This window comes from Falco biarmicus, chromosome 11, assembly GCF_023638135.1.
Source record: "Falco biarmicus isolate bFalBia1 chromosome 11, bFalBia1.pri, whole genome shotgun sequence".
Taxonomy (NCBI): domain Eukaryota; kingdom Metazoa; phylum Chordata; class Aves; order Falconiformes; family Falconidae; genus Falco; species Falco biarmicus.
In genome coordinates, this window is record NC_079298.1 from 22,222,096 (window position 1) to 22,249,673 (window position 27,578).

Genomic DNA, 27,578 nt, shown 5'->3' on the forward strand with positions numbered 1-27,578 from the left:
CCAACACTGTGCGGACTCTTCTTTCCTGCAGCTATGGAAGATTGGATTCAGAGGAATGAAAGGTACTTTTCTAATTATATTCCTTAAAAATAGGACATGGGGACTACTGATGTCTCTACACCAGAAAATGGCTCGGTATCGCAGCTTATTGTTTGAAGCAAGGCACATTGCATTTGGTCTTCCTTGGTGTCTACTTCAAACTCTCACCTAATTCAGTTATGATTCCACTGGATAACTCTGTGGATGAAAGAAAACAGGCATACTGAGAACAGTCCGTGTGTTGTTTCGTCTCTTGAAGTACATATATAATTAAAGTGTGAGAGCAGTTTAAAGAACAGGTTTTGGGTTCAGAAGGAGCAGGAGGGCATGGTTCAGGCTTTCAAAAAGAAACCCTTCTTTCTCACAAACTATGAAAGCACAAAGATTTTGTTGTTGATCGTAGCACTGCTTTTTAGCTTTCAATACAATAGTTCTAGATTGTTAAGTACTGTTATTTTGAAGGGGGAAATAGTATAGGTCAGGAAGAGTGGGTCTTAACAGATGTCTTAGTAGTAATTCTCTTGCCTCAGATGCAAGGCTTGGACCAGTGACCTCCAGGGGTCCTTTCAAATTTAAATTCTGTGAAATAAATAAGCTTAAGACTTACTCAACAAATAGGTCAGCTGAAAGTCGGGCTACCACATAACACCCAAAGGTAACAGACAGTAATTGAGCAAAGCACAATTTCTAGCCTTGAGGGAAGTATCCTTCACAAGTCTAGAACTTGCAAGTATAAAACATTTTATAGTGAATGTAAAATAAGCTTAATCTGTATCAAATACTTCCAAAGTACCTTTAATTTTTGTACAAAAGTTAGGATCGGCAACAGTGGCCTCCCTTGATAGCATGCTCTTTTTTTCTGTTAATAACAGCCCAGGTAAATTAGTACAGCCTGTCTGCGCTCCATAGTGAGGAAGAAAGCATTTTCCATTTAGCAATAAAGTTTTGCTATTGGTAATGGAAGGCTCAGACTGCAGACCAGCAGGCACGAAGCCTGGGGTACCTCTTTACTTACTGTAAAAGCAAGGGTGTCGGAAATTCTCAAAGTGATGGTGTGAAGGGTACAGGCTGAAACAGACGCAGCGTTAAGTATGTGCGGTTCCTCATTTGCCTTGAGAAAAGGGCAGGGATTTAGGGAACAGCTAAGGATCTCTGGTCATAACCTCACAGTCATGTCGAGGGGAAGTGACCTCTGCTGTAAAGGAGCTACGTTCCTTTCCTGTTAAGTCACTGTCACTCATTCCCAGGAGATTTTTACAAGGGTGTTAGATTAAATCCCATGGACAAGAAAGAACCCGAACTGCAACAGACAGCAGTTCTACATTACCCTTAACAAAGGCAAAGGTGATGCTGATTTGGGAATAGTTTTTATGACACCTGATCTTTAAGAATGGTAGCATAACAAATGAGACAAGATCTTCCACATACCTTTAAGAAAAAATATTTATTTATAAAAATACACTGGGATCAGTTTGAGAAGTGTGGCAATAAATACAGTTCAAGGAAGAAAAAGCGTTTCTACATGGATATATTATGGCACAATAAAAGGTGAATGCACCATCAATCATGGGACTTCTGTTGGCTCAAGACTTTGTACAAGCTCCCTTTTTAGTAAGACAACTATTTCTAAGTTTGGTCAGTGTTGATAATGGAATGGATACACAATCACGGATGCGCACTTAGGTCTAATGCAGGACTTACCATTAGCAAACAATACCTTAGAAACGTAGTAATGATACTTAAACCACTAATGTGATGTCTTAGATTTAATTGGCAAAGACCACATTTAACTTTAAGCATGAAATTCTTTTGTCTCATCTGTAAAACAGAAAAGCTGTAAATATGTAAAATGAAGGCTTAATGTGGTATGTAAATACCTACTTAAGTAGAGATTGTGAGAATGCATAGCTCCTTATCAGACGACCTGGCTGTACAAGAGCACTCCCCCTTTCACAGTATTCCTTTTACTTCATATGCAGTTATTGTTTATGCTGTAGACTACAAGTGTTACAGCACTAAAGGCAACTAGACAGGGAAAGGGTAGAGAAAGGAAAAAGGAATGTATGTAAGGCAATATTTCTTCAGGTACATTAAGCATAGTGTGTAGGAGAGACAGGTAACAATTCCACAAGGCTAGTTTCGTTCTTACTGAATAAAATAATGCACTAATACTGAACTTTTGATGCAAAGCTAATAATCAATGCCCTGGTCACTGTACTGACCATGGTAATCTCTTTGATAGTCATCTTGGTACTCTCCGTGATAGTCATCTGGGTATTCTGCCTGATAATCGCTATCGCTGATTTCTGACCCGTTAGTTCCTGTTCCTTGGCTGCCGTTATGAATGACAGGTTCTGTTGGTGCAGCACAGTACTTGGGGTCATACACTTGCCGTCCAAGCCCATACACACTCATTCCCTTCTGTGAAGCTACTTTGTTGGTACCCATTTGTAATGAAATAGTTGAGTTATCCACAGGTTGTAATATGTGCTTCTGATCGTAGATGTCTCTTCTGGTACCTGGTGCCAGCATACCAGCCTAATAAAAGAGGATTGTAGAGGTTCATAAGAAGGTCAGGAGCTGTGATTAGTACTAGATTTATGATTATAACTAGCACACCTTGCTGGGAGAGCTAGACAGTAGAAAATGAAGTATAACAAAACAGCACAGCAGCAAGTCTTTCCTAGCAAGATAAATCACAAAAGAAAGTCCTTGCAGAAAGGTCCAGTTTAATTTCCCTTTTGGACATAATATACTAAGTGTTCACACTGAGGTAGGGCCCAGGAAGCAATTTCTTTTTTTGCCTCTCTCTAGTTAGTACTTGAAATGAAGTTACTGTTTTCTTCCGGTATAACGCAGCTAGATGGAAATTCTAGAAGCACCGGGTCATTCTTATGCCTTAAGATACTCAGCACAGAACACACTGGTGAGCGATAAGAAATTAAAGTTCTTCGATTACAGAGTAAAAGCACAGCTGAACTGTACCCTCTCGCTGCTGCCAGTTTGAGATTCCGCTACTGTGCGCCATTCGCAGCTCTCCCATCCCGCCCGGCTCTGCCGGCTGAGAGGTGTATCTGCTCTGCCGGTGTCACACGCGGTCCTGCTTACCTGACTGGCTCCTTTGTTAGTGCCCATCTGTAGGCTAATTGTCGTCTGGTCAAATGGCTTATCAGTTTGCATTTTTGGATCATAGAGGTGTCTTCTCGTTCCATAAGCAGTCATGCCTGCCTGACTGGCACACTTGTTGGTGCCCATCTTTATCACAGGGGAAGGAAGAGGTGGACAGAAAAAGCAATTTTTATTTGTACAGCAAGCACAGTCTAAGGAAACAAATACAGTTGGTAACTGTGATGGCTGATGGAAAAAGTAATTACAGTGCATGTAATTTGCTTGTAGCTTGACCTCATGTAGCTTGACCACCACCTGTAATAAATTACCCTTTCTCCACACTGAGCTTCAAAAGGCAACTGTCATCCTAAGGCATTTCAGTGACTGGCATCTGCCCAACTGCACTGTAATTAGAACGGATGTATGTGTCAAAATGTAGTAATTAACTTTTACCTTGAACAGTAACGATCCAACTGCACTGCCACAGCTTCTCCACCACAGGAATTTTAAGATTTTATACTAGTTATTTTGGCTTTTATGGCTATTAAGGAAAGTGGAGAGAAATAAAGCTCCTACCATATAAGGAGCTCAGCTATCCAAAGACTCCTACTTTAAAACCACTTTAGAGGACAGAGGTGACATGCTAATATTAGCTGTTCCTTTCCTCCTTATCACTCTTACTGCAGATTTAAAACAAACAGAAAAACCTTCCAGGCAGTCACTTGAGCTTATAAAGCAGTCAGCTGCTTACAAGAATTAAAACCTCACACCTCCTTCCATAATAACAATATATGGTAATTCTGCAGCTGGTTTTGCACAAACAAGATATCAGTTAATCAAAACAAGAAAGTTGTTCTCAAATATAACAGATTAACTGCAAACTTGAATTTCATACTTACCTGCAGGCCAATTACACTTTGACCAGCTTTTAGTTTTCCTGCATCAAAACTTCGTGCTTGTTTCTCTGCATATTTGACACCAATATCAATTGTAGTATGAAAACCTTTAGTTTTTGCCTATTTAGGGAGAGGGAAAATAGAGTATTCAGTGTTTAAAATATATTTTCTGCTACTGGAACACTGGCTTTATGGCTCTGACTCTGAGCTCTCAAGTGATGCTACAAGCAGCTTTATGTCTCATGAGGAACTCTGTCAGGGGTGAAAGAAGGTAACGGCTCCCTGTCCCATTTGAAGGTGACACTCCAAAGCTACCCAAGTATCTTTGTCAGCAGGATCAGAGCTCTCCTGTGAGCCTCCCAGATTCTGTGAATGCACATGTAGCTCCGGAGCAAGGCCGTCTGCAGTCAAGATCCCTAACTCTGAACTCCAAACCTTCCCTGGAGGCATGCGGTAGGACACAGCCCTCTGAAGTGCCACCTCTGCAGTATCTCAGACGCACAGCGGTATCTATCCCTTCCTGACAGGCTGCATGCTGCTCTCGGTATTTACATGAGTGGTAAGAGTGCACCTGGACTGGCATGTGGATTTGTGCCAATTCCAGTGGTACAAATACTTACCAGACCTGCTAGCGCCACTAGAGTAGTCTGTACTTGAGTCATATTTCCGTTTTCAAAAAGATCATTTGCTTCAAAAATGTCATGTGGCTTCATGCCATAGAGTTGGATGGCTTTGATAAAATTCCCAATGTTCTCCAGCTAAACAGAAACAAAAGCCAGTTTTCTAGTCAGTGTTTCAATTCAGAAACTAAGTAATTTTAATGCTTTCTGGTGTTGGTTCCTTTGTTTGTTTTGCTTGTTCTACGCAAGTTCTTTGCCTTGTGCAAAATGGACATCACAGCTCGCATGGCTGAGTGACTGGTAGGAAGTCTGAGATTATTTATTTTTATTAGTTTTAATACTGACTCCGGAAATCAATCTAAAGATTTATCTAGCCTGGCATCTCTCCATCAGTATCACATACTTTGTTAGAGGGGGCTTTGATGACAAAACTGCCTCAACTACCTCCCTTCCAAAAGAACTCCTGATCTAAAATCTGCTTCAAACTGCAAAATCTGACATAGCATCCATGGCATTTGACTTGAGCAACTGATAATTTTGAGTAAAATAAAGACATAACTATGTGGATAGTATGAACATTTAACTTGGTTTGAAGGCATTTTGTTGCTCACCTCCTAGCACAAATTCAAGTAAGCTTTTGGGGTTTATTAGCACCTTTTAGTACTGCGCTGTAGAAATTAGAAAGCAATATGGAGCTGAATCTCATCTTTCCTTCTGGAGCCTTTAGAGGTATTAAACCTTTAAAAAGAAACAACAACGCAATCCTCCACTGTATTTAGAAGTCTTCAATGCCAATAAAGCCAAGAGGCTGATACAGCACTATTAAGCTAGACCTAGCAACAGTAAAGGCAGTCAACTCCAACCAGCAACCCCTCCACAGCTTGTTCTAAATGTATGTTTCCTTTGATAGTCCCTGGGCAGGGGGGAAGTGCTCAACAGAGCACTCGTAAGAAAGCAAATCTAGATATACTGAAATAAAATACATACTGTAGTTTGCACCATATTGTTTTCTGAGTTCTGTTACACAACCACATCTCCCGAGACTGTTCGGGTCCTTTCCCTCCCCATCCTCTCCAGCTGCTTTCTCAGGAAGACACTTCATACAGCGATGTCCAGGTACAGGCAAGCTGTTGACCTAACACCCTGCATTACTGCCTGGATGGAAAACTCCAGTTGTGATTTAATAAAAAAGTTAACGGCTTTTTTTAAACTTGAAAAAAGGCCTCACTATAGAGCTCTGTTGGTTTTCCATCTGAAATTTCACCTAACAGCTAAGGCACTACTGCTAAATATGTAGACTCAACTGCCATTTATAAGCCATCTCAGCTGTAGTTCTTTCTGTTAACCACGGTTCATGTACACAGCATCCTCAGCTCTTGTGTACCTATCACATACAAAACTTGGTGCTATTAAGATTTAAGGTGTACCATATTCACAGCAAATTTGTTAATACAGAACAAAAGAACTGTTTGGGGGGTTGGAGGGGTTAGAGGTGTAGTTTTGGGGTTGGTTTTTTTGTTTTACCTGGTGCCAATTTAGTTTTGATTGATTAATTTTCTTCACTGATCCTGGCTGCAGCTTATTTATAAGCCTGGGGAGGTGAAAAAAAGGGAAATGCTTAAACAATAAATCTCATCCTTATACCATCTGTGCAGGCATTATATAATACTTTCACTCATGCTTTATTAGTTGCATTAGTTTCATCAAAACTGTTAGTTTTTTTGGTTTATACAGAGTACCTAGCTCAGATCTCAGGTCTAACAAGTCTAACAGACTGTAAGAACTTTTGTGTGCCATTTGATTATTACAGAAAAGAGCTTTTCCATTAAATTTAGACACATTTAGAAATCTTTGAAATATAAAGGAGATTGAAGTTTTCATTCTTTTCCAATTTCAAAGAAGCTGTCTCCCACCCTACTGTCAGCTGTCTGACTATTATTGTTGATGTGTTTGAAAGGAAGTCTTCAGAAAGTCCCTCTTTAGTTCCTCAGAAGTTGAAAGGTGCTAAAAATAAGGTTACTTAATAAATGCTTACTCGCATAAGATTATGCCATCTTTTAATCCCAGTTGAAAGTTTGCACCAATGCTCAGCCCTGTCACCTCTTCTATCCAGTTACGCAGGTCTTCTTCTATCTGGGGGTCATATTTCAAGGCAATCTGTAACACAAGCAGTTGTAAAGTTACTTCACAAAAGAAAATTGCAACTCTTCCCCACCCCCACACACAAATCCATTTTGAAGAGTATGCTATAGCATTTATCCAGTAATGTTGTTGATGGATTTTAAATATCAGAGTACAAATATAGGTCTTTTATCCCTTCTACTCTAATGTTTATGGCTTTTCCAAATGTTTATTTGCAAACAGTGCTGTGAAGCGTTCAACAGTTCCTCCTACTATAGGAATTGTTGGGAGTTTGCAAATAGTCTTTTGACAGTGGCAGAGGAACAATGACTTTTTTGAAAAACTATTCTATCCAAGTTATACTTCAGCAAGAATTAAAAAAGTGAAAAAGAATTCTGAATTGCCATGCCATCAGTACTATAGCTCGGATGTAGATTTCTACATGGGAACTTTTATAATAGATTTGAAGTTATTAAGCTGAAGATTACAGTGGGTTTGCTTTTTTAGCTAGATTGTGATTAATGGAGATGACAGAGTAAGTTTTGCCCTTGTTGCTACAACATTAAGAGTTCTCTCGCTGGAGATTCTGGGAGTTGCGTGTGTGGCTTTTTAAAACTTCATCTTTAGTATGCCTGCTATTTCTTTTCTTTGTCCTTGCTGGAAGACTCTTAACAGAATAAACTGTGATCTCATGTCTTAATTGCAAAGAGAGAAAACCTGCAATGATCTTTGAAGTTAAATGCATCAGAGACCCACAGCTGCTAGCAAGGCAAGTTAAAAACTCCTTTTCTGTATGTTCAGACTTCACTACTTGGTGTGTCAGTTTACACTTCAGATGCTAGAAACCAACGCATGTGAACAGAATGCTTAAACCCAGTAAACTTCAACGATGCCGGCACCTAATGGGGTTCATGCTGCACTCTGCCCTTCGCAGCCCTCCCCTGAAGACGCACAGAAGCAGCTCAAACCTCCTTCAGACCAAAGCTGTTACCTTCGCAATACTTATCCACGCTGGCGAGGGGGAGAAAGGGGATTATATCGCCAACAGCATTGCTACTTTTTCTACAGACAAAACAAGTTATCTGAGCACAAGATTGTATGGCATAAATAACCTCCACTGGCAGGGAGGCTGGCAACGCTTTTCCACCTTCATTAAAAGTTGTCCCGCATGGGTCAGCGAGCAAGATGGGGGACGAGGGAGCTACTGTGAGAAACCTGACAGGCAAGCACAGAATGTACTTTTCTAACCGATAGAAAATGAGCTCAGCTACCACCAGTCGCTTGCAAATAAATTCCTAACAAGAAACGCATGTAAAGGCATTCACATTCAGACCAAAATGTAAATTTCAGAGTTTTTACATATAGTCACAGACTTCAGCCCAGAAAGGCCAAATATTAGCAGCTATTTATACTGCAGGAGATTATAATTTCAACCTATCTGAATTACTTGGGTAGAGGCAACTGCTATGTTTTGGCTAGTGTCAGTAATCCCCAACTCCAGACTGACCAAACTTAAAATTACAGTATTCTGTTCCCTTAATTTTTCTTATAAGGAGAATGGAAAATTCCTGTATCTCTGGCTTTACTTCAAAACCTTGCCTGAATAATACTTACTTTCCTTAGACTGTTTGGAATGGTGGTGCTATGGTGCCTTAGTTACAGATCAGGATAACGGCCTAACCCAGTCCCTTATTCAGCTCTGGGTTAAGGTGTAAAATGTAGTGCGATATTGTGCACAAGATGACAAGCACCTTGGTGCCCAGACCAAAGCTAGTCTAAAAGAATCAAGACAGCCCTCTTCTCATTGAAGAAAAAAGGAAAAAAGCTCACGTAATCCTGCCTAGTGTAAGGAAAATGTCATGGGGTTTTTTGTAATCACACCTTTTGGATATTAGATAGCTAAAACGAGAAGCAAACTGGAAAAGCCAGAGGAAGTTCATTTTGTCTCTTGGGTGACAGACAGCCCTCTTACACCTTCCTTAAGTTTAGCAACCAGAAGCAACCAACACAACGACATTCTTCATTTATAGTGACAGTAATGATAGTAAAGCCCCTTTTTTGAGAGGCTACCAGAAATGGTAAGATCTTGAAAACGGTGTATGGGGAAGTTGGTTATCTCTCTCCTTCCTAACCTGGTGATTAGCTTACAAACTACTTTTCATGAGTATTTTTATTTCCTATGGAAACAAGGCTTATGTGATCGCAGCCTGAAATCTGTCTCCCCAGTAACTTTTGGCAGAACTCACCTAGCTTGTTTAAACTTATAGAAAAGCTGCAATCTCAGACACAACAAAGTCAGTTATTATTATGTGTGAAAGTATCTGTGCAAGAAGAAAAATCCCAAAAGACTGAAACATAGCATCAGACTTCTCTTGCACATTCGAGAACCTACAGAGATCTTACGAAAGTGGTCTCACCCACAAAATTTTAAGTTACGTGGACAGACAAGACATACAGTAGGTAATGTACTTCTGTACACCACTTCAATTGAAACAACAGGATTTGTAGGAAGGCCAGAACTCGGTATGTTGTGATAGTCCAGTTAGAAGACAGCAGACAACTTGGGCTGGTTGTTTTTACGTTGACAGTTCACACTACATTAAATTCACCATTCTAAGACGCATGTGAATACACAGAGGGATTTAAGCTTATCTCTTCTGCAATTTGTTAGTTAGAAATGTACGAACATTATGCTTTCTGAAAATTCAGGCAGTTTCTGTTTCAGTGTAGCTTAACAACTATTCTAAGTCATAGTTTAGCTATGCTGCAGTTGGAATTGTCTGAAATACAACTGTACTTGTCTTTCTACAACTTATTTTTCTAAAAATTTATTTGTTTTTAAGCACTGGTAATGATTTTTTTTTAAAGAGGAAATTGAGTCTGTGATCATGCCACCAAGAGAGAAATTTTAAAGATCACACTATCTCTTCCCTCCCCATATTAAAAAAAAAAAGAAAAGTAAGTAAATATGGAAGCCAATAAGAGCCAGAACCCTAAAGACTTCTGCAAGTGTGGCTATTTTAATCTTTCTTGGCAAGCACATAAAGGGGAAAAAAATGGCAAAATTTTTCCTCACTTAATACTAAGTGCCTTCCATATGAATTGCTGCCCCCATAGCTTGGAGAAGTAGTCAGATGGAATTTTATCACTTCTCCTGAAAAATATTTACTTTATGTTGGAGTACTTTGCCATGTGTTCAAATCTTGAGTTTTTCAAAAGGTTTTAAATAAACTTGGAGTATCACTACATGCTTATCTAAAGATAAGAAATAAAAAACGCTTATACATGTGAGGAAACTTGTGTTATTGCCACTAAAAGCATTACTACTAGATCTGCTAGTTTTCAAAATTGTCTTCACTACTGTGTGGTTTGCCTTAAGTATGGTAAAGTTTTTGTTTTGATTGCTGACCTGTTGGGAAACTAGGTTACAGAAAGTGAAGAGTGGTGATAGTTTCTTTGAAAATTATGCTTCATCTACCTGAAAAGCTAGAGGTGTGGAAACTTTAGAATCTGGTTTTAAACATGTGACAAGAAGGGGTTAAACAGGGACAGTGACAGATCATGTGCTACCAGGAGCAAGGCATTATACTTGCTCTGAACTATTACCTCTCTTACTCCCAATGGCACAACCAGAAGTTATGTAACACTAAGTTAGTGAATACTTCATATTTTCCACATAGCAATCAAAGGAAAACTGGAACAACTCTGAAAGACATCTAAAGGGGAAGCTGGAAGCTTTGATATAAATGAAAAAAAAAAAAAAAAAAAGGCTTTTTCCATTACTACTAATCAACGTGCCAACATTTGATCCTTTTTAAGTACTGAACTTTCATGGAAGATACTTAAGTCTTACAAGTCCACAGCAAAAGAAAACATCATCTACTAAAGATGAAAGCGGTAGCTAAGCAGCTTCATTCAAAGTATACATAGTCAGTGCCATGAAAAAACCTAGTTTCAGAACACTAAAAAAGATGAATTTGTAGCAATGGATATAAACATTTTATACAAGTTTAAAAACAGATAGCAGTAAGCTAACTGTTGATTTCTTTGTTCTGACAAATCTTGAAAGATACATAAGGTTGTAAATGCTACTTTGAGATACAGATTTAATAGAAATATCTTTGAAAGGAAACTGAAGTTTATACAACTGGTCAAAATTATAAGTGATCTAAGGTTGTGGGAGGAAAAGGAGAAGAGTAGGCGTTTGTAATACTTGCCTATTACAAGCTGATGTACATACATTTATGCCAAAGTATGCCTCAGGCTAGAATCCCTGGGTTAAACTTGATTCTTCTGGCAACTGCAGCCCTGATTCTCCCATCTCGTCCTGTTCACATAGGACTTTCCTGTCTGGGACCTCTTGCAGTGTAAAAACCCTCCCTCCATCCGTCCTACAAGAACAGCAATCATCGCTGTTTTTATCAAGTGTATGGATTCCTGGAAACAAATGAGGTTCTGCTGGCCAACTTTAATGATCTGTCTGTGTCCCTTGAAGTTACTCAGTGCGCTTGTAGCATGTTAAGTTTGAGTGATGATGTTAAACAGTATTTCACACCATAAATGATATCATATGGACTTTCAATTGTCCTTTTATACTAATCTTTTCCAAATTACACAGTACACAATGTACACTAAGGGCTACACATATGCCAAATCTCCACTTTAAGAGTTCAGCTGTCTATATTGCTGCTGCTCTGGAAAAATACTGTAACAGTATTGCAAGAAAGCGCGCTGCATAGCTTTTTCTAAGTCACTGGGACTAACAAACAGAAAACTTAGTTGAAAAGCAGGTATAAAAGATAAAACTTCTGAAGTTACTCATCATGCTGTAACAGCTGGTACTTCTTAGTTCTGATGAAACTTGACTAAAGCTTCAGGCTTTATGCCTCCACAGCAGGGGTAAAACGTTTCAACGTGCAGCACACTAAATTTAAAGTACTAGCAACCATCTGAAGAAACTAGTATCTGGTCAAAAGTTTTAACAATAAAAGCATGTGCTTGTCAAAGCAAGTGAACAACTCTATCGTAGGCACTGTGTTTGTCAACAAAACCTAAGATTTATATACACATAAAAGTGCAGCAAAATATGTTGTGTGTCGCTGTTCTCCGTGGTAAGCAAAGTACAGGGCCAAGTACAGCAAGACAAATAGCCAGGACTTTACTCCAAGACAGTATATGAAGAGGGTTACATACATTTTCACCAACCTTTTATCAACTTGGAACTGAGAGAAACTGAATCTTTATGGCTTCAGTGGTGCCTACAAACATCCTTTGCATTGAAATAAGTACTACCCTCAGAAACAATTTGTCTTGCAGAGGCCAAAGACATCACTGCTGATAGGTCTGTATCATTTGCTTAGCACTAGTTTGTGATGAGATCTTTCTCCTCCCCTTTTTAAGGCTTTATGATAGTATGGGGAAAGATGAAAGCATCATTATCTCCTGGTATCAAGGCAGAAGCCCTTGGAAGCCCTTACTCCTCAGAAGTGGGAGTGAGGCAGACTACACAGCCAGTCCCTTATTATTCACCAGAATTCCAGCTACTGGCACCTGAGCTGCCCCGTTCTGTTCATCACCTGCTGTTGCAGAACGCAGTTCTGGATCTCACATGTAAAATGTACACAGCAAAACATCTGGGCCAAAAATGTGCTAAGAGCTTACTGGTTATGTGAATGACCAAGAAAAAGGCACAGAACAGTAAGTGTTCTTGAAGTGAGCAGGAAGAAAGGGTTTCTAGATTATTTTTTTTAAATTATACAACAGAGTTAAAACTTCCTGGTTAAAATTCTATGGTGTTGTAAATAGATTATTGTACATATCTTATCTTCAGCTTTAGAGGTGAGGGAGACTGACAAGGACATTATCAGTATTTTTCTGCAGAACAGTTCTGTCTGCCAGCAGAGTGGTTATTTAATCACAGAATAAATAAATACCATACCCTTAAAGTTGAGACAGAGAACCTAAGACAGTGGGAAAACACAAGGGTTTGGTTTTTACTGAAAGTGGGTGAGAAGGAGGAGTGACAGGGTACCAAGGTTATTGTCAAGTGGAACTTCTTGCCATTTCAGCTTTCATCATAAGTACAAATTAAAATTCCCTGCTAATCTCATGTATGTTGACCAGGACTGCATGCAAAAGCAAACGTCAGATGAGACGTGTTTGTGTACGAGAAACCCAAAGGTAAAGGGAATTTAAAAATCCAGATGAAAACCTAAGGAAAGGACTTCAAAAACTGAAAGCCACCATTAAGTATGCCCTGGTATTTGAACGTGGGGTTTTTTTTTCTGTCATAAAGGACTGTTGTACAGAAAGGCAGAGAACACACTGTGTTAAGGTCAATATTCAAAGAACTCACTATATCCCACTACACTACTTAGCACAAAAATTTTACAGCTGTATCCATTTGGCTTAATATTCAACAGTATTTTTTTTGTTATGCATGGCATAATTGATAACCTGCCAACATCTCACTGTTTTCTCTGTAAATCAAAACTTAGGCTACAACCTTTAAAGGATGGATGGATAAGCATTAATCCAAAATTCCTGGCACTCTTCCCATTGGCGCCAGTTGAAATTCTGAAAAACAAGCCATGCCTCAAAGTTTCCAAGTCATCTTACAAGTACGATACCTGTAGTCATGCATGGCATTTGTTGCCAGATCAGCAAGCTGGAAGAACTAAGAGTTCTACTCCCTGGCTGTCCAGTACGATTTTGTGACAGCCTGCAAACTATTCAAGAAGCAAATGATACCATCTCTTCCCTCAGAGTGCACCAACAACTCGGATGTACGCCTGCCCTTGGACTGAATACTGGTTCCCTCTCATTTTCTGCAGCTGTACTACTGCAAATCCCTTGCCCCCCCTTTCAAATTCGTTCTCGCAGTTTTTCTCATATTTTTTGTTCATCATTTCTTGTCAGTCACAGTTTTCTGGCTTAGAACTCCCGTGCTCCTTAGTCATCAGCTTCCACTTCAACTGTAGCACCTTCTGGTCTTGCCACTATGCATGATACTTCTTGATATCGAGTCCCTTCGCACTGTGTCTTTACTCTGTAGATTGCTGAACAGTTTAAATTTTTTCGCAGAACATTATTTCAGCAATAGTCACTGCATATTATTTGAAGCCATTGCTGTTTTCATTTGAAAAAATCACCGGGATATGAAGTTTTTTCTCTGCTAAGACACCGTTGATCCAACCTGATGCACAAAAGCCTGTTATTCCCCGACGAGAACAGATTCTCCTTGCTTTGAAACTCGCCCCTAGTATAGCTCTGTATGACACAGCAGATCTGGGTAGGGTCCGACATCACTCGGCGTGATGTCTTCTGAAACAGCATGGAGTGCTGTGCTGAAAATGTGGGTAACCTGCTGTGCTGACAAACTTCAGTGACGTCTATTTGCTCTTTTTCTGTGAGGGGTAAAAAAATAAAATCTAACAGAACAATCTGCTGCATAAACAGCAACCCCCCCCCAAAAATCTATAAATAATCTAGTTTTCCTAGTGCTGACCCAACAAATATCTCCTGTAATGACTTCTACTATAACTTTGGTGGAACAGTAGTTCTCAAAGGCTAGGTGGAGCCTGCAAACAGAAACACTAACATCAATGATCCCTGTATCATTCCAAGAATACTTTTCTGATCTATTGCTGCTGTAGCAATCCAGAAAATTATAGATTCTTTCAAGTTCAGTTATTTCTCTTCCCAATAGAACAGCTTTTAAAATATGTCATGTCGCAAGCAAACTCTATTGTGACTCTGTAGCCTTTCCCCAAGGCCAGCTGTGTTGACAAGTCTTCCAACTTCACCTTCCAAACAGGACCACAAAATCTCATTGTTCAGTCAAGAGTGCTTCTCCACACCTTTTTTCTTCTCTTCAACCCCTCTTCACACACCAAAAGCAGGAATTATGTTTTACAGCAGCAAGCAGCTAACTAGTAACACAAACGTACCTCTCAAAAAAAGTTAGCTTAAACTGAAGTCCGTTGATGCAAGCTTTGCTAAATGGTACTCAAAGTGCCCATTCCTTCTGCCTCTCCAGCAAAGGCACAGTCCACGTTGTGCTTTCTCAGCACTTGTTTCAAAGGTCAGCCTCAAGACTCTGCTGCTTTCACCCCTCTTTTGCCCCCACCCAATAAGCTCAGCCACTTGACTGCTCACTGCCGCTTACAATCCCCGGCATAGGCTTGAATGAAAAACAACCCAGATGATGTGGCAGGAGCCCAGGTAATGGGCATGTCCCAGTTAATGGCACTCGCTGCTACCCACCAGCAGCTCTGACCCTGTATCGTTGCCTGTCAGCCTGCTCTGATTTAATTCTATGAACTTCACACTAGCTGAACAGGCTAACTGAGGTGCCTGCGATAAGTATTCATAAGGAAAACACAGATTTCTCTCAAGAATATTCTTGCCACCTCTGCAGCCTTGCACAAAATGATTCAATTTGTATTTTTTGTAATTTAGGTGGAAGATGTGATTTCTTGAGAAGTTCCTTAGCTTCTACTAGATAGCAAAGTCTGCCTAGATTTATCTTTCATACAGGTAGTAGATCAAGTCTCTGAATTCACACACAGCATGCTTTTCTGGTTGAGGTAATCTTACCCATATCCAGTTTTCTTAGCAGAAGCACAAGAAACACAGATTTCATGCCCTAAGCTTTAGAAGATCTTGCCTATCAGCTGCTTCACACTATTGTTTTGCTTTACCACCACCACCAAAAAAAAAATATTGGAAGAATGCATTCAGCACAAAGAACGCAACGAAACATAATCTGCTTCTGCTGCTCCCTGCCCTCCATCTCGCCCCCTCCCTTCCCAGGTATATTGCTGACTGGTTAAAGTTCAGTAGGTGATGCACAATGTCGATTATATTCCAGGAATCATCCAAAAATATTTTGGATATGCCCCCCCCCCCCCCCCCCAGCAAGTTGTGCTTTAACCACATGAAAAGAATTATAAAGAAAAATACAATCTACAGTTCATGTGATAGTTAAAAAGAAAGTGATGACCATGAACACGTTAGAAAATATTTACTTGATTTTGTAATAATATCCCTATCTAAAGGCCTACATTGAAATTTACAAGATTACTGAAGAAAGTCTAAGGAAAACTAAGAGGAGTATTTGAAATTTACATAGCTCCTGTAGACAGTTCTACATAAATCATAAAATCTGCATAGCAGACAGCTGGACAGATTTTTTTGTAAAAAACCTCTTATGATTATACAAACTTTTAGCTCAGCTCTTTGTCTAATGAAAATGTAGTTTAAGTTATGTAGAGATCAAGGCATAAGCTTTCTATACTAAGGTTTATAATGAGTACAAAAGAAAGTACTACTGTTAAAGTAGGAAAGAGTAAAACTCTTAAGCGGTTCTGATTAACCACTAGTAACTTCTAAACCAATGCTTTTCAACTATTAAGCATGAGCAGAAAGAACAGTTAGCACTGCTAGGGGTGGGTAGGGGCTGCACATATATACTGTATTCGAAACTCAGGATACCACAAGGTAATCTGTAGTCTCGTTACGCTGCACACCTGAATTCATTGTAGGTTTGAAATGCACAGGCAGCAACATGTGGGCAATACTGCATTGCAAATGGTGTGAGAGAGGGGTCCCAACCCTCAATTAAAGGTTCCATGTCGAACAAAATGCTCAGGTGCCTTGACTGAACTCTGTTCGTTATTTTTTTGTTCTAATTATTTTCTATCCATTCAAAGACCAGTTCTTTAACAAAAAAAAGCTGTGACATTAAACATTAAAGATAATTTTATTAAAAACTGCTAGATTCTTCCAAATAGAAGTACCATTCCGTATCACAAAGTTTTTCGTACCATCCCTTATTAATGACAAAGGATGCTATCAAGACAGACCAAGTGAAAAAAGCAACAGTCTTATTTTCTTAAAAAGTTACTTTTACTTTTTGCTTTTATTGGGGCATGGTTAATACAGCGATGTCAGTAAGATAAGGTACAGCTTCTTGCAAAAACAAGCAAAGAACATTTAGTCTTGGAACACTAGATACGTGTCTGAACTATATACATGGTTCATTGGCTTAACACCATTGACTTTCAGATATGATATATAATGTAACTTCAAACCGATCCCACGTAGCGTTACAAAGTTAACCAAAGCGGTGGCAGCTCAGGCCGGTCAGGCGGTGGGAATGTCAACAGGAGCTGCAGTGCGGGTCCTGTTCCAGCGCATCCTTCTGCTTGGTGTGTGCTGGCCTGAGCTCTGACTCGTGCTTCGTCCACTCTCTGCACTGAAGGGGAATGTTCTGGTGGGGCCCATGCTAGCAGCAGGTAAGAGCTGGCTTTCCCATGAACATCTGAATATAGCCAAATCCCTTCCCAAATGCATGCGCCTGTTATGCCTTAACTTTTGCGGGGAAGGCTTCTAGCACTTAAGTCAATTGATCAGGGACAACAGAAAAATATTTTTGAATTAAATTACTCTTATTTGAGAAAAACCAGGAATACTAAGATAATGCTCTCTTACGTAAACACGAGGCTGTAGCAGTGGAAATATAAACAGGAAAGCAATATAACAGGAAAACTTTATTAGCAGGAAAGCAAAGTAACGTTTTTATAGTAGTAACATCCAGTTTTACTCTGGGAAGGGTCACGGTCCAAACATGCAAAGCAGGGTAGGTAGGATGATTTGTTTAGAATCAATCTATAATTCAGCCAGCTAGGACTTGCAGTAGATCAGAACCCACCTTCATGAAAGCATTTCAGAACAGCAAAGAACTGCAGAAATATTTAGGTTTTGCCCAAATCTAGGAAAAGACCTGGTGTTTCAAGTCCCAAAGGCTGTATGTACAAGCCACATACAGTTTCACTGCACTATACTCTTAAGGATTACTCTATAATCCAAAGGATGTCTGACTAAATAAAGTCCCAAAGAAAAATCCTGTTTAGACCCTGGAAGACCAGATCAACACTTGGAAGGGAAGCAGTAAAGGCACTGAATGGTTAAAGTCCAGTTTCCAGGAGCGAGCGAGGATCAGTGACCAGAGCAAGTTCAGGCTCCCAAGGCTTACAGCTCGCCTGGCCTAGCTGGTGGGACTGGGTAAGGAGGTTTGGTGAGAGTCCAAACAGGGCACTGGACCACAGCTGTGACAGCAGCACTTCACGCCTCGCTGCAATGGTCTCCTCTTACTGCCAGCTCCTCCAGCGTGACTTATGCCTTCAAGTCTTTATAATTCATACATCCAGATTCATACCTGCTTCAGGTAAGGGACTGTTTTATATGAGCAACAAGGAGTTTAATTGTCTCCCCTCGTAATACTTAATAAATTCTGCATTAGTTTGTGGGGGGTAGTGGGGTGGGGTGCTTGTTGAGGAGTTGTTTGGTTGTGTTTTTTTAAGGAAAAGAAACACAAGACAAACAAAGAACCACCCACCTGAAGAAAGTAAAAATTGCTTTTGAGAAAAACACTGTAATTCAATCCCACTAAACAGAAACAACATAAGTTACTCTGAGGCATTACTGCAAAATCAAAATATTTACCCAAAAGAGAGCATTTGCTGCTGAATATAGCTATACAAGTTAACAGTTGTTTAGAATCAGATACTTACAGAAAGCATTTTTAAGCAAGAGTCCCTCTTAAAGAAAAAAAGAAGGATTTTCACATGATCTCACTTAGAAAAAATCTGTTTCAAATTGCCCTACGTGTCCTGGCCTCAAGCCCATTTTTACTGAAGGCCTTTCCTGTACAGTTCCATAGGGGATGGGAATCTCTACAAAGTTTGCCTTAAAAGGATGTGTCAAATGCACAGCGTATACGGTGTTATGTAGCTACAGAAGTTAACAATTCTGAGTACAAAGAAGTTTCTATCCTTTATTCTTCAAGGCAAATTATAAATTATTTGGAGGCAAGAAAGCACCTCCAAATTCATACAAAAAAAGCTGAGGTTAAGAAAAAAATCACTGATGTGCCATTATCACAAAACAATGCATGCATGCATGCATCCGTCTGTCTGTCTTTTAAGGGCATTGACTCAGCAACAGGAATATAATAGGTATTTTTATCTAAATTTTAAACCAAATCAAACTCTGAAACCACAGCAAAAGCACATTCATTTGTACATTTTAAACAAGCAAGCATGACTGTAATACAAATTGATTTTTTTCTTTTCTGAGACTACTAATCCCATTTAATTGTCAGGACTGTCAAACTGCTTTCTTCAGAGGTGTTCTGGCCATAGGAGGTATACTGTGAGCTTGCATGTAAAGGATGCAAGACTTGATAGTTACCCCACATCCTTAAACATTAACCTCAGCAGGTTTATCTATGTTTATCTATCACCAGAAAAAGTTTTACTAAACATTTATCAATCCACGAGAAACAAGGTCACTATAATACATTTTGTAAATTCTCAGAAAGTACTTTAAATTTGGAAGTGCAGACACAGTGTGCTTTCTAAGGTTAAACATAACAGAAGTTAACAGAAGTTCACTGCAAACATCCTCACTCTTAATCTACTTAGGCACCGCGCTTTGCTGGTAGCAGCGCTGGCAGTTTCTGTCCGTGCTGTCCTCACACGTGCACAGGAGCAGACTGTCCAGTGCTCCACCTCTGCTTTGATGTTCATAAGGCAGCAGTAGCTAATCCTGGCTTTGCCATGCCATTCATCACCTTCCTTCTAGAAAAAGTGGTGTAAGCCAGGAGACAGAACTGGAAATTACATCCCTCGCACAGGGCTTAACACGGGGTAGTGATATATGTCTCACAGTTCAAAAACGGCTGTGTACTGTTCCAAGTGACAGTTTTGAGACACATGAGAACTCCAAAAGACAACTGCCAACTTGGCAATGACATATCAAGGTTTACTGGGGATTTAGACCATTGAGAAAAAGAAATTAACTCCTGTGTCGGTGGTTTACAGCAACAACTGTCAGGTGTCACTAGGGTAGCCACTTTCACAGGTCTGTTTCAATTCACCTACTTGGGGACTACTGACCAGTGAAACTGGATACAGGGTATGTCTACCTGGCGGGGTTGTGCAAGGGCTCCTGAAGGCAATTCTCCTTGTCCGTGGGCTTGGGCAAGCACGCAGAATGGGCAGTGCTTGGCTGAAACACAGGAGGCTTTAAGCAGATGGCTGAAGCGCTAACATCCAAGTTGCTGGCAAAGGAAGTGTTTCTAGGGCAAATTACTTGCTTCTGCTTATCATAAAAAGAGATTTATCATAGGTATGAACAATGCTATATAGGTTTCACCACCATCAGTTTGTACCTGTTAGTAGGTGTACTTATTACTGCTGCAGTATTAATATTTCTACTGAAGTAGCCACAGAATTGGAAACCTATATCCGATACAGACGTGTCCTGAAATAGTAACAGTGAAGGAGGAAAATGGATTAGACACGTGAGGTAGAGCAGACATACTGAGGTAGACAGTAAAGGATGAAGATGAATGGACACACTGCAGTTAAGGTTCTCCACTGCTGGAATATCTTTCTCAAAAACAAAACCTAACCAAAACATGTAGCTATTGATTAAGGCTACTGCATTAATACCACATCTCAATGAATACAAGAACCCTTCACGCAGGAATTTACGCCAGGAGAATACAAATTAATAGTTTACTACAGCTTAATAAAGCTAGTGTTTCACTAGGTTTCTTTAAAAAGAATCCTCCGCAAAATTTCCAGCGAAAGGCTGAACTCCATTTTCTGCAATCAAGGTAGCAAACACATGCTCAGAAGCCCAAGAGGCTTCTGCCCAGAAAACAAACACTGCGTGATTTCGAAGTGGCGGGAAGCATGCAGCAGGTCCATTTTCTAGGAAGCGTTGTTGAACGCAAGTTACTGAAAATGTAAGTTTGCGTTGTTTATATCGCTAATGTGTTTTAAGAGATACATGTAGTTATTGTGCCAAACACTGAATAATTGTAAGTTTAGCTATGGAGTTATTCCACTGTCATATTTATGTTTTGTAGACAACTTTGCTATGACTCAGTTGTCAAAACTGTACCATGAAGTACTATTCTCTTAAACTGAATGCATTCTGTGCATCTGGTTGATAGATTCCATAACTAAACCTATAGCAGAAGTTTTCACTCAGCAATTCATTCACCTATGTGTATTACAATCATAAAGGAAGTTTGAAAACTGCTATTAAAAAAAAGCAAAACACAACAGGATGCTTGAAGATTAACATACTGAGAGACTTCTGGAAGACAATAAATATAAAAGACAAAGTTATTATGTTGTTCATTTGAACTGCAGATCTGTTACTAAAGCCTGGATCCAGCTGGAAAAAAATTCACAGTTATTTGGAAAAAAAATACAGAAATTGGACACTAAAAGAAAAGTTTCAGTGCTATGCACATGGAAACTGGTATTTAGCTAGTAAATGACTTGGCTGTGATCAACTATCAGAAACCATTAATTGGAGCAAACTGAGGTTTAATGCTTGATTTTGTAAAATCCTTCTGCTATTTCCTCTGGAATTCCCTTTGTAAAATCTCAGTGTTTATTTCCCTTTAACAATATCTCTGACAGCACCAAAATACAGGATTTTTAATTTATTCTCCATCAACAAACCGAAGATTTGTATAATGGAAAAGGTTAAGCAAGCTGATTTTATTTTAAACTAAACACTGAATTTAATTCAAAACTTGGAAATTAAAGATACCATTTTTTTAAAAGCTATATATATCTACGTACAAGAGAATGGGAATGCAGAGATCCTATGCTGCCGGTTATTATTACAGAAGATATCCACCTGTGCTCTCAAAGTCTGTTTTCATTGCCTTTATCCAACACAATCTCTATTTTTATTACATCATTTCAGACAACATTAATAGAAATACACTTTATTAGCAGCAAGGATGCTTACCTAAGGTTCATAAAATTCAATGAGCAAACCTACAAGTTTGCTAAAGGAAACCAGCCTACAGGGAGTACAGAAGGGTAAAACAAGTATAGAGTAGGAACAGCTACATTTTAAGAAGGAAAAAGGTATTATTACTGTTCTGAAAGGAAGGGTGAGAAAGAGGAACGAGAGGCCCTAATAGTCTGACAACAGGCAGCCAAAACTTCATCTAGCTATTAAATCACTAATTAAAAATTCTGAAAGTTAATTATTTGAATCTGGTTCCCTGTTAAGAATACTCATAAAAGAGTAATTTCTGGACAAAGCAATTAACTCCGTTTATTTGGCCTGTAGCAAGTGAAAGACAGTACAATAATTTTCTCCTCGGCAGTTTCAGGAGGAACACAGTCATCATACCTAGGACTGGTTAGCGTTATTCACAGAGACTTCAATTCTTCTTCATCAATCCCTATTTGCCCTCGAGAAGGAAAGCAGGAAGTACTGCTGCCCTCCCGCACGCTTGCAAAATAGGAGATATTTTGTTTACAGGCTTCATTTGTCTAACAGCCTCCAGTTTGGAAAGTTTGTTTCCCTTGCTTTCCCATGTCCCTACCACTTCACTTTCAGGGTGCCAGCTGCAAGGACAGACTAACCTCAGTTACTCTGCTGTCTTTAAAAAAAAAGTTTGGGAAACAGTACTGACCTGTGCCAGCTTCCCAGCAGAGGACAGCATGGAAGGAAGGTCAGAGACTAGAGTCAAGACACAAGATAGCCAAAGGCTGTGGAACCTTTAACTCCCCACACAGACCGTATTTCCGCCGATCCTTCCTTTCGCACGAAGGTGAAACGGGCAGTTCATCAAACATAAGAGCAGGGAGAAGATAAATGCCTGCCCAATACAAATACCATTTCCATGGGAAGGGTGGAGTCATGAGGAAGCAGCTGAATGAACTGGAACCTCTCCTACTCCTGCCCGGCATTCCAGTTTGCTCCCACACCTTACACAGTGAGACAATAGAGCAGAAATTTCTGCTGATTTCTTACCTACCTCAGTTGTAAATAAGAGACAAATATAGCATCAGTTTGTAGCTTTATCTGATTGTGTCACCATCTCAAGCTATGCTGACCTCATGTACTGCAGAAATTGCTTAAGAAGAAAATTATTTATTGCTTGTATAAGAAACTGTTCATTTCAATCAGCTTAAAGGGCTCCTCACTGAATATTTGTTTTGGATCAAATATCTTCTGTGATCTCAAGTAAACAGGGAATCAGCTTCAAAAGGATTACACTAGTTTGACTACCTACACATTTCTCATGCAGACAAGTTTCCTTACAGCTGGGAACAGTACACCAATTCCATCCTTTCTTTGCAGGAATGAGCAAAGAGAACTATAATAGAACCAGACACCTTATCCGTGTGAACTAAGGTAAGGAGCAAAACAAAAGAAGGGTGGAACCTCAACAAGGAAAAAAAAAAAAGAAAGGAAAAGAAAAGAAAATGAAAGGAAAAAAAAAAAGCCAAAACACCAAACTAAAAGATTTTAAGCTTTGACAGAATCCTGAATATCAAAGAAGCAATTTTTTTTTATAAAGCATCAGGACATGGTATATTCATCTATTCAAATACCATAGCAAACAAAAGGTCTCTCTGAACATTAATACAATGCCACATGAGAAAATAGAGAATAGAAACCAAAACCAAGAGAGTTTTCTATCCAGCACAGCTGGGCCCTCAGGCAGTGTAGCTATCAACACATCTGTTTTCTGCAGAAAAACACTGCTTGGGGATTAGCACTGAAAATTTCAAACAAGGATATCTAACATTCACCATCATTCAAGCAGGGAAGTACCACAGCTGCTTACAAAAACTACACCAATGCCACATTAGAAAAAAAAACAACCAACCTGTAACACAATAGTTTGCACAAAGGTCAGTGTTTTAGAAAGCATGATTAAGATCAGTACCAAAAATGATCCACCAAGAGTTGGAAACTAGATGTTGTTCTTCAAATCTTTATGAGACAGAAGGATCTGGAAAAAAGATTTTCTGATCTTTACAAAGAGACAATACTCTCGGATCCTCTAGGATTACAGAGAAACAGAAACATATCTAATGCACAGACCCATGCAAGATACTACATAGGAGGTACACAATCTATCTGTAACATAACTGCTTTGAAATTTGATCTCCTACAGTAAGAGCAATGTTCTCATAGTTCAAAGCTGTATCTTTTGCTGAAGTTTTTATTCTTGGTTGGTGGGGTTTCTTTGTTGTTGTTTGCTTGTTTTTTTTTAAAGGAGATGAGTTAATTTGTCTGGCATATTTGAATATTTTTTTATGGCACAGCTGCACTGACATTTCCAAGGACTGCAGCAGAAGCCTGCATACAAGTAAACTGAAGCTGCCACAGAACATCCATCCCTCTGCAGTATTTGCACTGAAGAAAGCAGACCAAGTGAGTGAAATAACAGACACTGAGTAAGATAAAGTAGAAGGGCCCTTTGCATAAGGGTGTGAGACACACCAGTTTCAAACACTCTGTTAACACACGGGCTTGGAACAGTTCCTCTCAGGAGGCCCTAAGGAAGCTGATGACAATAATAAACTGAAAGAAAGAACAAAGAACTTCTTTCCACCTTGTTCCCACAAAGGCATCACTGTTAAGCCTACGTGCTTCTGTCAGTATTTTTTAAAGTAGGAGAGTATTTACTGGCTTCCTAATTCAGATACAATAATACTCAACGTATGTTTGATTGCCTTTTTTTTTAGATTGTAATAGTATAGGTAAAATCACTAGGTTTAGATGTTGGAAGCAATCGCTCTGGAAGACATTTGGTTACGTGACGTCATCAAACTTTGCAGCAGAATCCCACAACCATCCTGAGAAAGTCAGTAAGGAAAGTAAGAGCGTATTTTATAAGGTCTACCAACATGCTAATTCAGACCTTCTACATAAATTACAATGTTTAAAGTGAACTACTTTTCCTCCCTCTTCCCCCTTCTACTCAGCCACAAGTAACACGGGATTTGGGGATTTGCTGAAGCCTGAAACCAGACATGTGCGTGAAGTAACCAGTTATTAAACACCACGTTTAGAATCTGAGGCTGTGAATAATGATGCAGTGCGCCAACTCATCCCTACTTGTTTACCGGTGTAACTTTTATTGCAAAGGTTTTTTTCCTCTTACCGGGTAACTGCTCGCTGCAAGGTAACGAGTCTGTGTAACAGGACGCAAACACGAGCGCTTTTTGCTCCCCGGAACACGAGAAAAAGCAAAGACAAGTCAGAGCGACTCAGCAAAGCAACGCGGGGAAGGCGCCCGTCCCCCGGGCAGCGGCGGCTCGGCTGCTGTTCCGAACCAACGCACCGGTGCTGCCGCGAGCCGGCTATCGGTGGGGGAGCCCCCCCCGGGCCGGGGACCCCGAGCGCGCCACCCACCCCCCGCCCCAGCGCGCGGCCGGGCGCCCCCGCGCGCCTTTGTGTGCCCCCGCCGGGCGGGGCGGGGCGGGGCCGTGCCGGGCAGACAATGCGCGGCCTGTGCGGGGCCCGCGCCGATTGGCCGCGCGCCGCCCGTGCCCATGATGTCATGCGGCTGGAATGTGCCGCGCGGGGGGCCGCGACGCGCCGCGCGCCTCATCCGCTCCGCTCGGCGCGGGCCGGCTGCGCCCTCCGCCACCGCCCGCCGCCCCGCCGGCCGCGGCACGGCGTGGGGCTCCGGCGAGAGGAGAGCGAGGCGCCCGCGGAGGCGAGCGGGACGTCCCGCGCGACGGCTGCCGGCGCGGGCAGGTGCAGCCCGGGCGGCAGCGCGGGGCGCGGCGCGAATCGCGGCTCGGCACACGGGCCCGCTCCCCGCCGCGGCGGCAAGTTTCCCGAGCGGTGCGGCGGGGGACAGCACCGTCCCGGGGCCGCCGGCGGCCGCGTCCTTCTCGTGCCGCCACCGCGCGGGGCGCGCGCGCCCCCGCACCCCCGCCGGGGCAGCCCAGCCTCGCGCCGCGCCGCGCCCCCGCCGGCCCGGTGCAGACAAAGCCCGGCCGAGCCCCGCGCCGCCGCCGCCGCCCGTACCTTGTTCTTGACCTCGGCGGAGAGCCCGTAGGAGGGCCCCTTGTTGAAGTGGGTCATGTCGGCGGTGTCCCCGCTGCCTGGGGGCGCTGGTCGCAGGCGCTGGCGGCTCCGGGCTGAGGCGACAGTCCGCCCGCGGCCGCGGAAAGTTCTAGTCCCTCCCTCACGGCCCGGCCCCGCCGCCCTCCCCGCGGCCGTGGGGCCGCCCGCGCGCCAATCGGGGCGCGGGGCTGCGGCGGCCCCTCCCGGCCCGCCTGGGAGGGGGGGGTGGGGTGGTGCGCGCTCGGGGGGAGGGGCGCTGGCCCCGCCCGGCCCCGCCCCGCCCCGCCCGCCGCCGGGTGCCGCCCGGGGGGTCCGGCCGGGGCGGGGAGCGGAGCGCGGCGGAACGTCAGCGGGAAGGAATCCGCTGCCACCGAGGGCCGCCGCCGGCAGATGCCGCGGAATGCGCCGCCCCCGCGGGGAGCGGGGGTGGGTGTCTGAGTGAGGGACCGGCGGCCCCGGCCCGGCGCTGCCCGGCCGCTCCCGAGGGACCCCCGGCCCCGGCTGGCGAGCTGCCGGTGCGCGGTGGGAAGCCCCCGCCGGGCCGGGATGACAGCGCCGGCAGAGCGGCTGGGGAGCGGGGAGGCCGGCGGTGGCTGTCCGCCGCGGGGCGATGCGTTCCCTCAGCCCGCCCCCGACCGTGCGGGAGCGGGGGGCTCCGGCCGGCCGCCGGGGAGGGGGCCCGGGGCCGCGGCCCGAGGGGCGGCCGGCGGGAGGGGCTGGTGCGGGAGCCGCCGCCGCGCAGGCAAGCAGCGACCCTGCGCTGCGTGGCGGCCGGAGCGACGTTTGAAATTCCTTCCAAAGGTTACAGAATCACGGGGAGCTTCGGCAGGTCGCCAAAAAAAGGGTCGGGCGGGGGGCGAAGTGCAGGAGCCGTGGCAGCGGGTGAAGGCGGAGCGGGGCGGCGGGCTCGTCCCGGGCTCCCCGCACCGCGCTGCGGGCACGGAGCCCCGGGGGGCGGCGCCCCGGCTTGCGGTGCGGTCACCCCTTCCCCGCAGCGGCGGGCCGCGCCGGGAGCCCCCGGGCCTGCGGGCCGTGCCACCGGCGGGGCGGCGGGGCCGGCCCCGGGAGCGCGGCGCTGGAGCCGCTGCTGAAAGCCCGTGCGGATAAGGGCTTGGCTCGCTGAGCGCCGCGCTGTAACACACAGCCCTGTGCTCCCTCGCACAGTCACCTTTCAATATAGCTAACTGGTAACTAATTCGAAAAAAAGTAATCAGGAGGTGATGTGCTGCTGGGATGCGTTGGGTGAGGAGCAGCAGTCTGTAAGCCGGCCCGTGGCCCACCTAGCCGCCTGCTCGGTGCCCCCCAGAAATAACTAACCGGTCTGTGCTCCCATTTCATAGCAAAAACCCTCAGGAACGGGCGCCTGGCCCAGCTCCGGCTGCAGCCGGCGGGGCTCTGGGAGAAGCCTTGCGGTGGGACCCCGCAGGGCCGTAACCGCCCGCAGGGACTCGCGGGGCAGCCAGGAGGTTGTTCCGTGCTGTGGTGCTGTGGCTCAGCTCAGCTTAAACGGCTCCACCGCTGCACGGCCTCTAACGAGAACAGCCAGGGCTGTTCCCAATTAAAGGAAGCAGAACTGCCTGAACTACCCATTGGGAAAAGGAAACTGTGCAAAGGCAGCAGGAAACTGAAGAATGGGGTGAGGGAAATGGCGGTTCACGTAAACATAATGAAAGTTCATTAGTTTTCAGACATTCATATTGGGATAAACTCATCTTTCATGACCTCAGAGAACATATGATTTAGGGCTAGATTCAATATCCTCCGAAGTCCTTGGAAATGTTTCCATTAACTTAAGTAAAGTTGGATCAGGACCTTATTTGTTAATGCTCTCAATCATTTTTGCTACAATACACAGTGGCTTGGGAAGTTT

General features: G+C 42.8%; 1 protein-coding gene across 1 annotated transcript; it reads right to left on the reverse strand.

Moving 5' to 3' along the window:
* Window positions 1-1,464: 1,464 nt before the first annotated feature.
* Window positions 1,465-25,842, reverse strand: CNN3 (calponin 3). The gene is made up of 7 exons (XM_056355909.1): window positions 25,670-25,842; window positions 6,699-6,820; window positions 6,188-6,254; window positions 4,664-4,801; window positions 4,047-4,163; window positions 3,148-3,294; window positions 1,465-2,577 (listed from the first exon to the last, which is right to left on the reverse strand). The coding sequence occupies exons 1-7, from the start codon at window positions 25,724-25,726 to the stop codon at window positions 2,230-2,232; spliced, it is 996 nt and encodes a 331-aa protein (XP_056211884.1). The 5' UTR covers window positions 25,727-25,842; the 3' UTR covers window positions 1,465-2,229.
* Between the last annotated feature and the right edge of the window lie 1,736 nt (window positions 25,843-27,578).

Bases quoted from the DNA above. Each gene is read 5' to 3' on its own strand.
- CNN3 (XM_056355909.1), bottom strand. From the start codon at position 25,726: ATGACCCACTTCAACAAGGGGCCCTCCTACGGGCTCTCCGCCGAGGTC. The intron at 3,295-4,046 runs GTAAGTATGAAA...CCTGTGATAAAG, and splicing joins AAAGTGTAATTGGCCTGCAG to ATGGGCACCAACAAGTGTGC. The intron at 2,578-3,147 runs GTAAGCAGGACC...CTCTTTTATTAG, and splicing joins CTAACAAAGGAGCCAGTCAG to GCTGGTATGCTGGCACCAGG.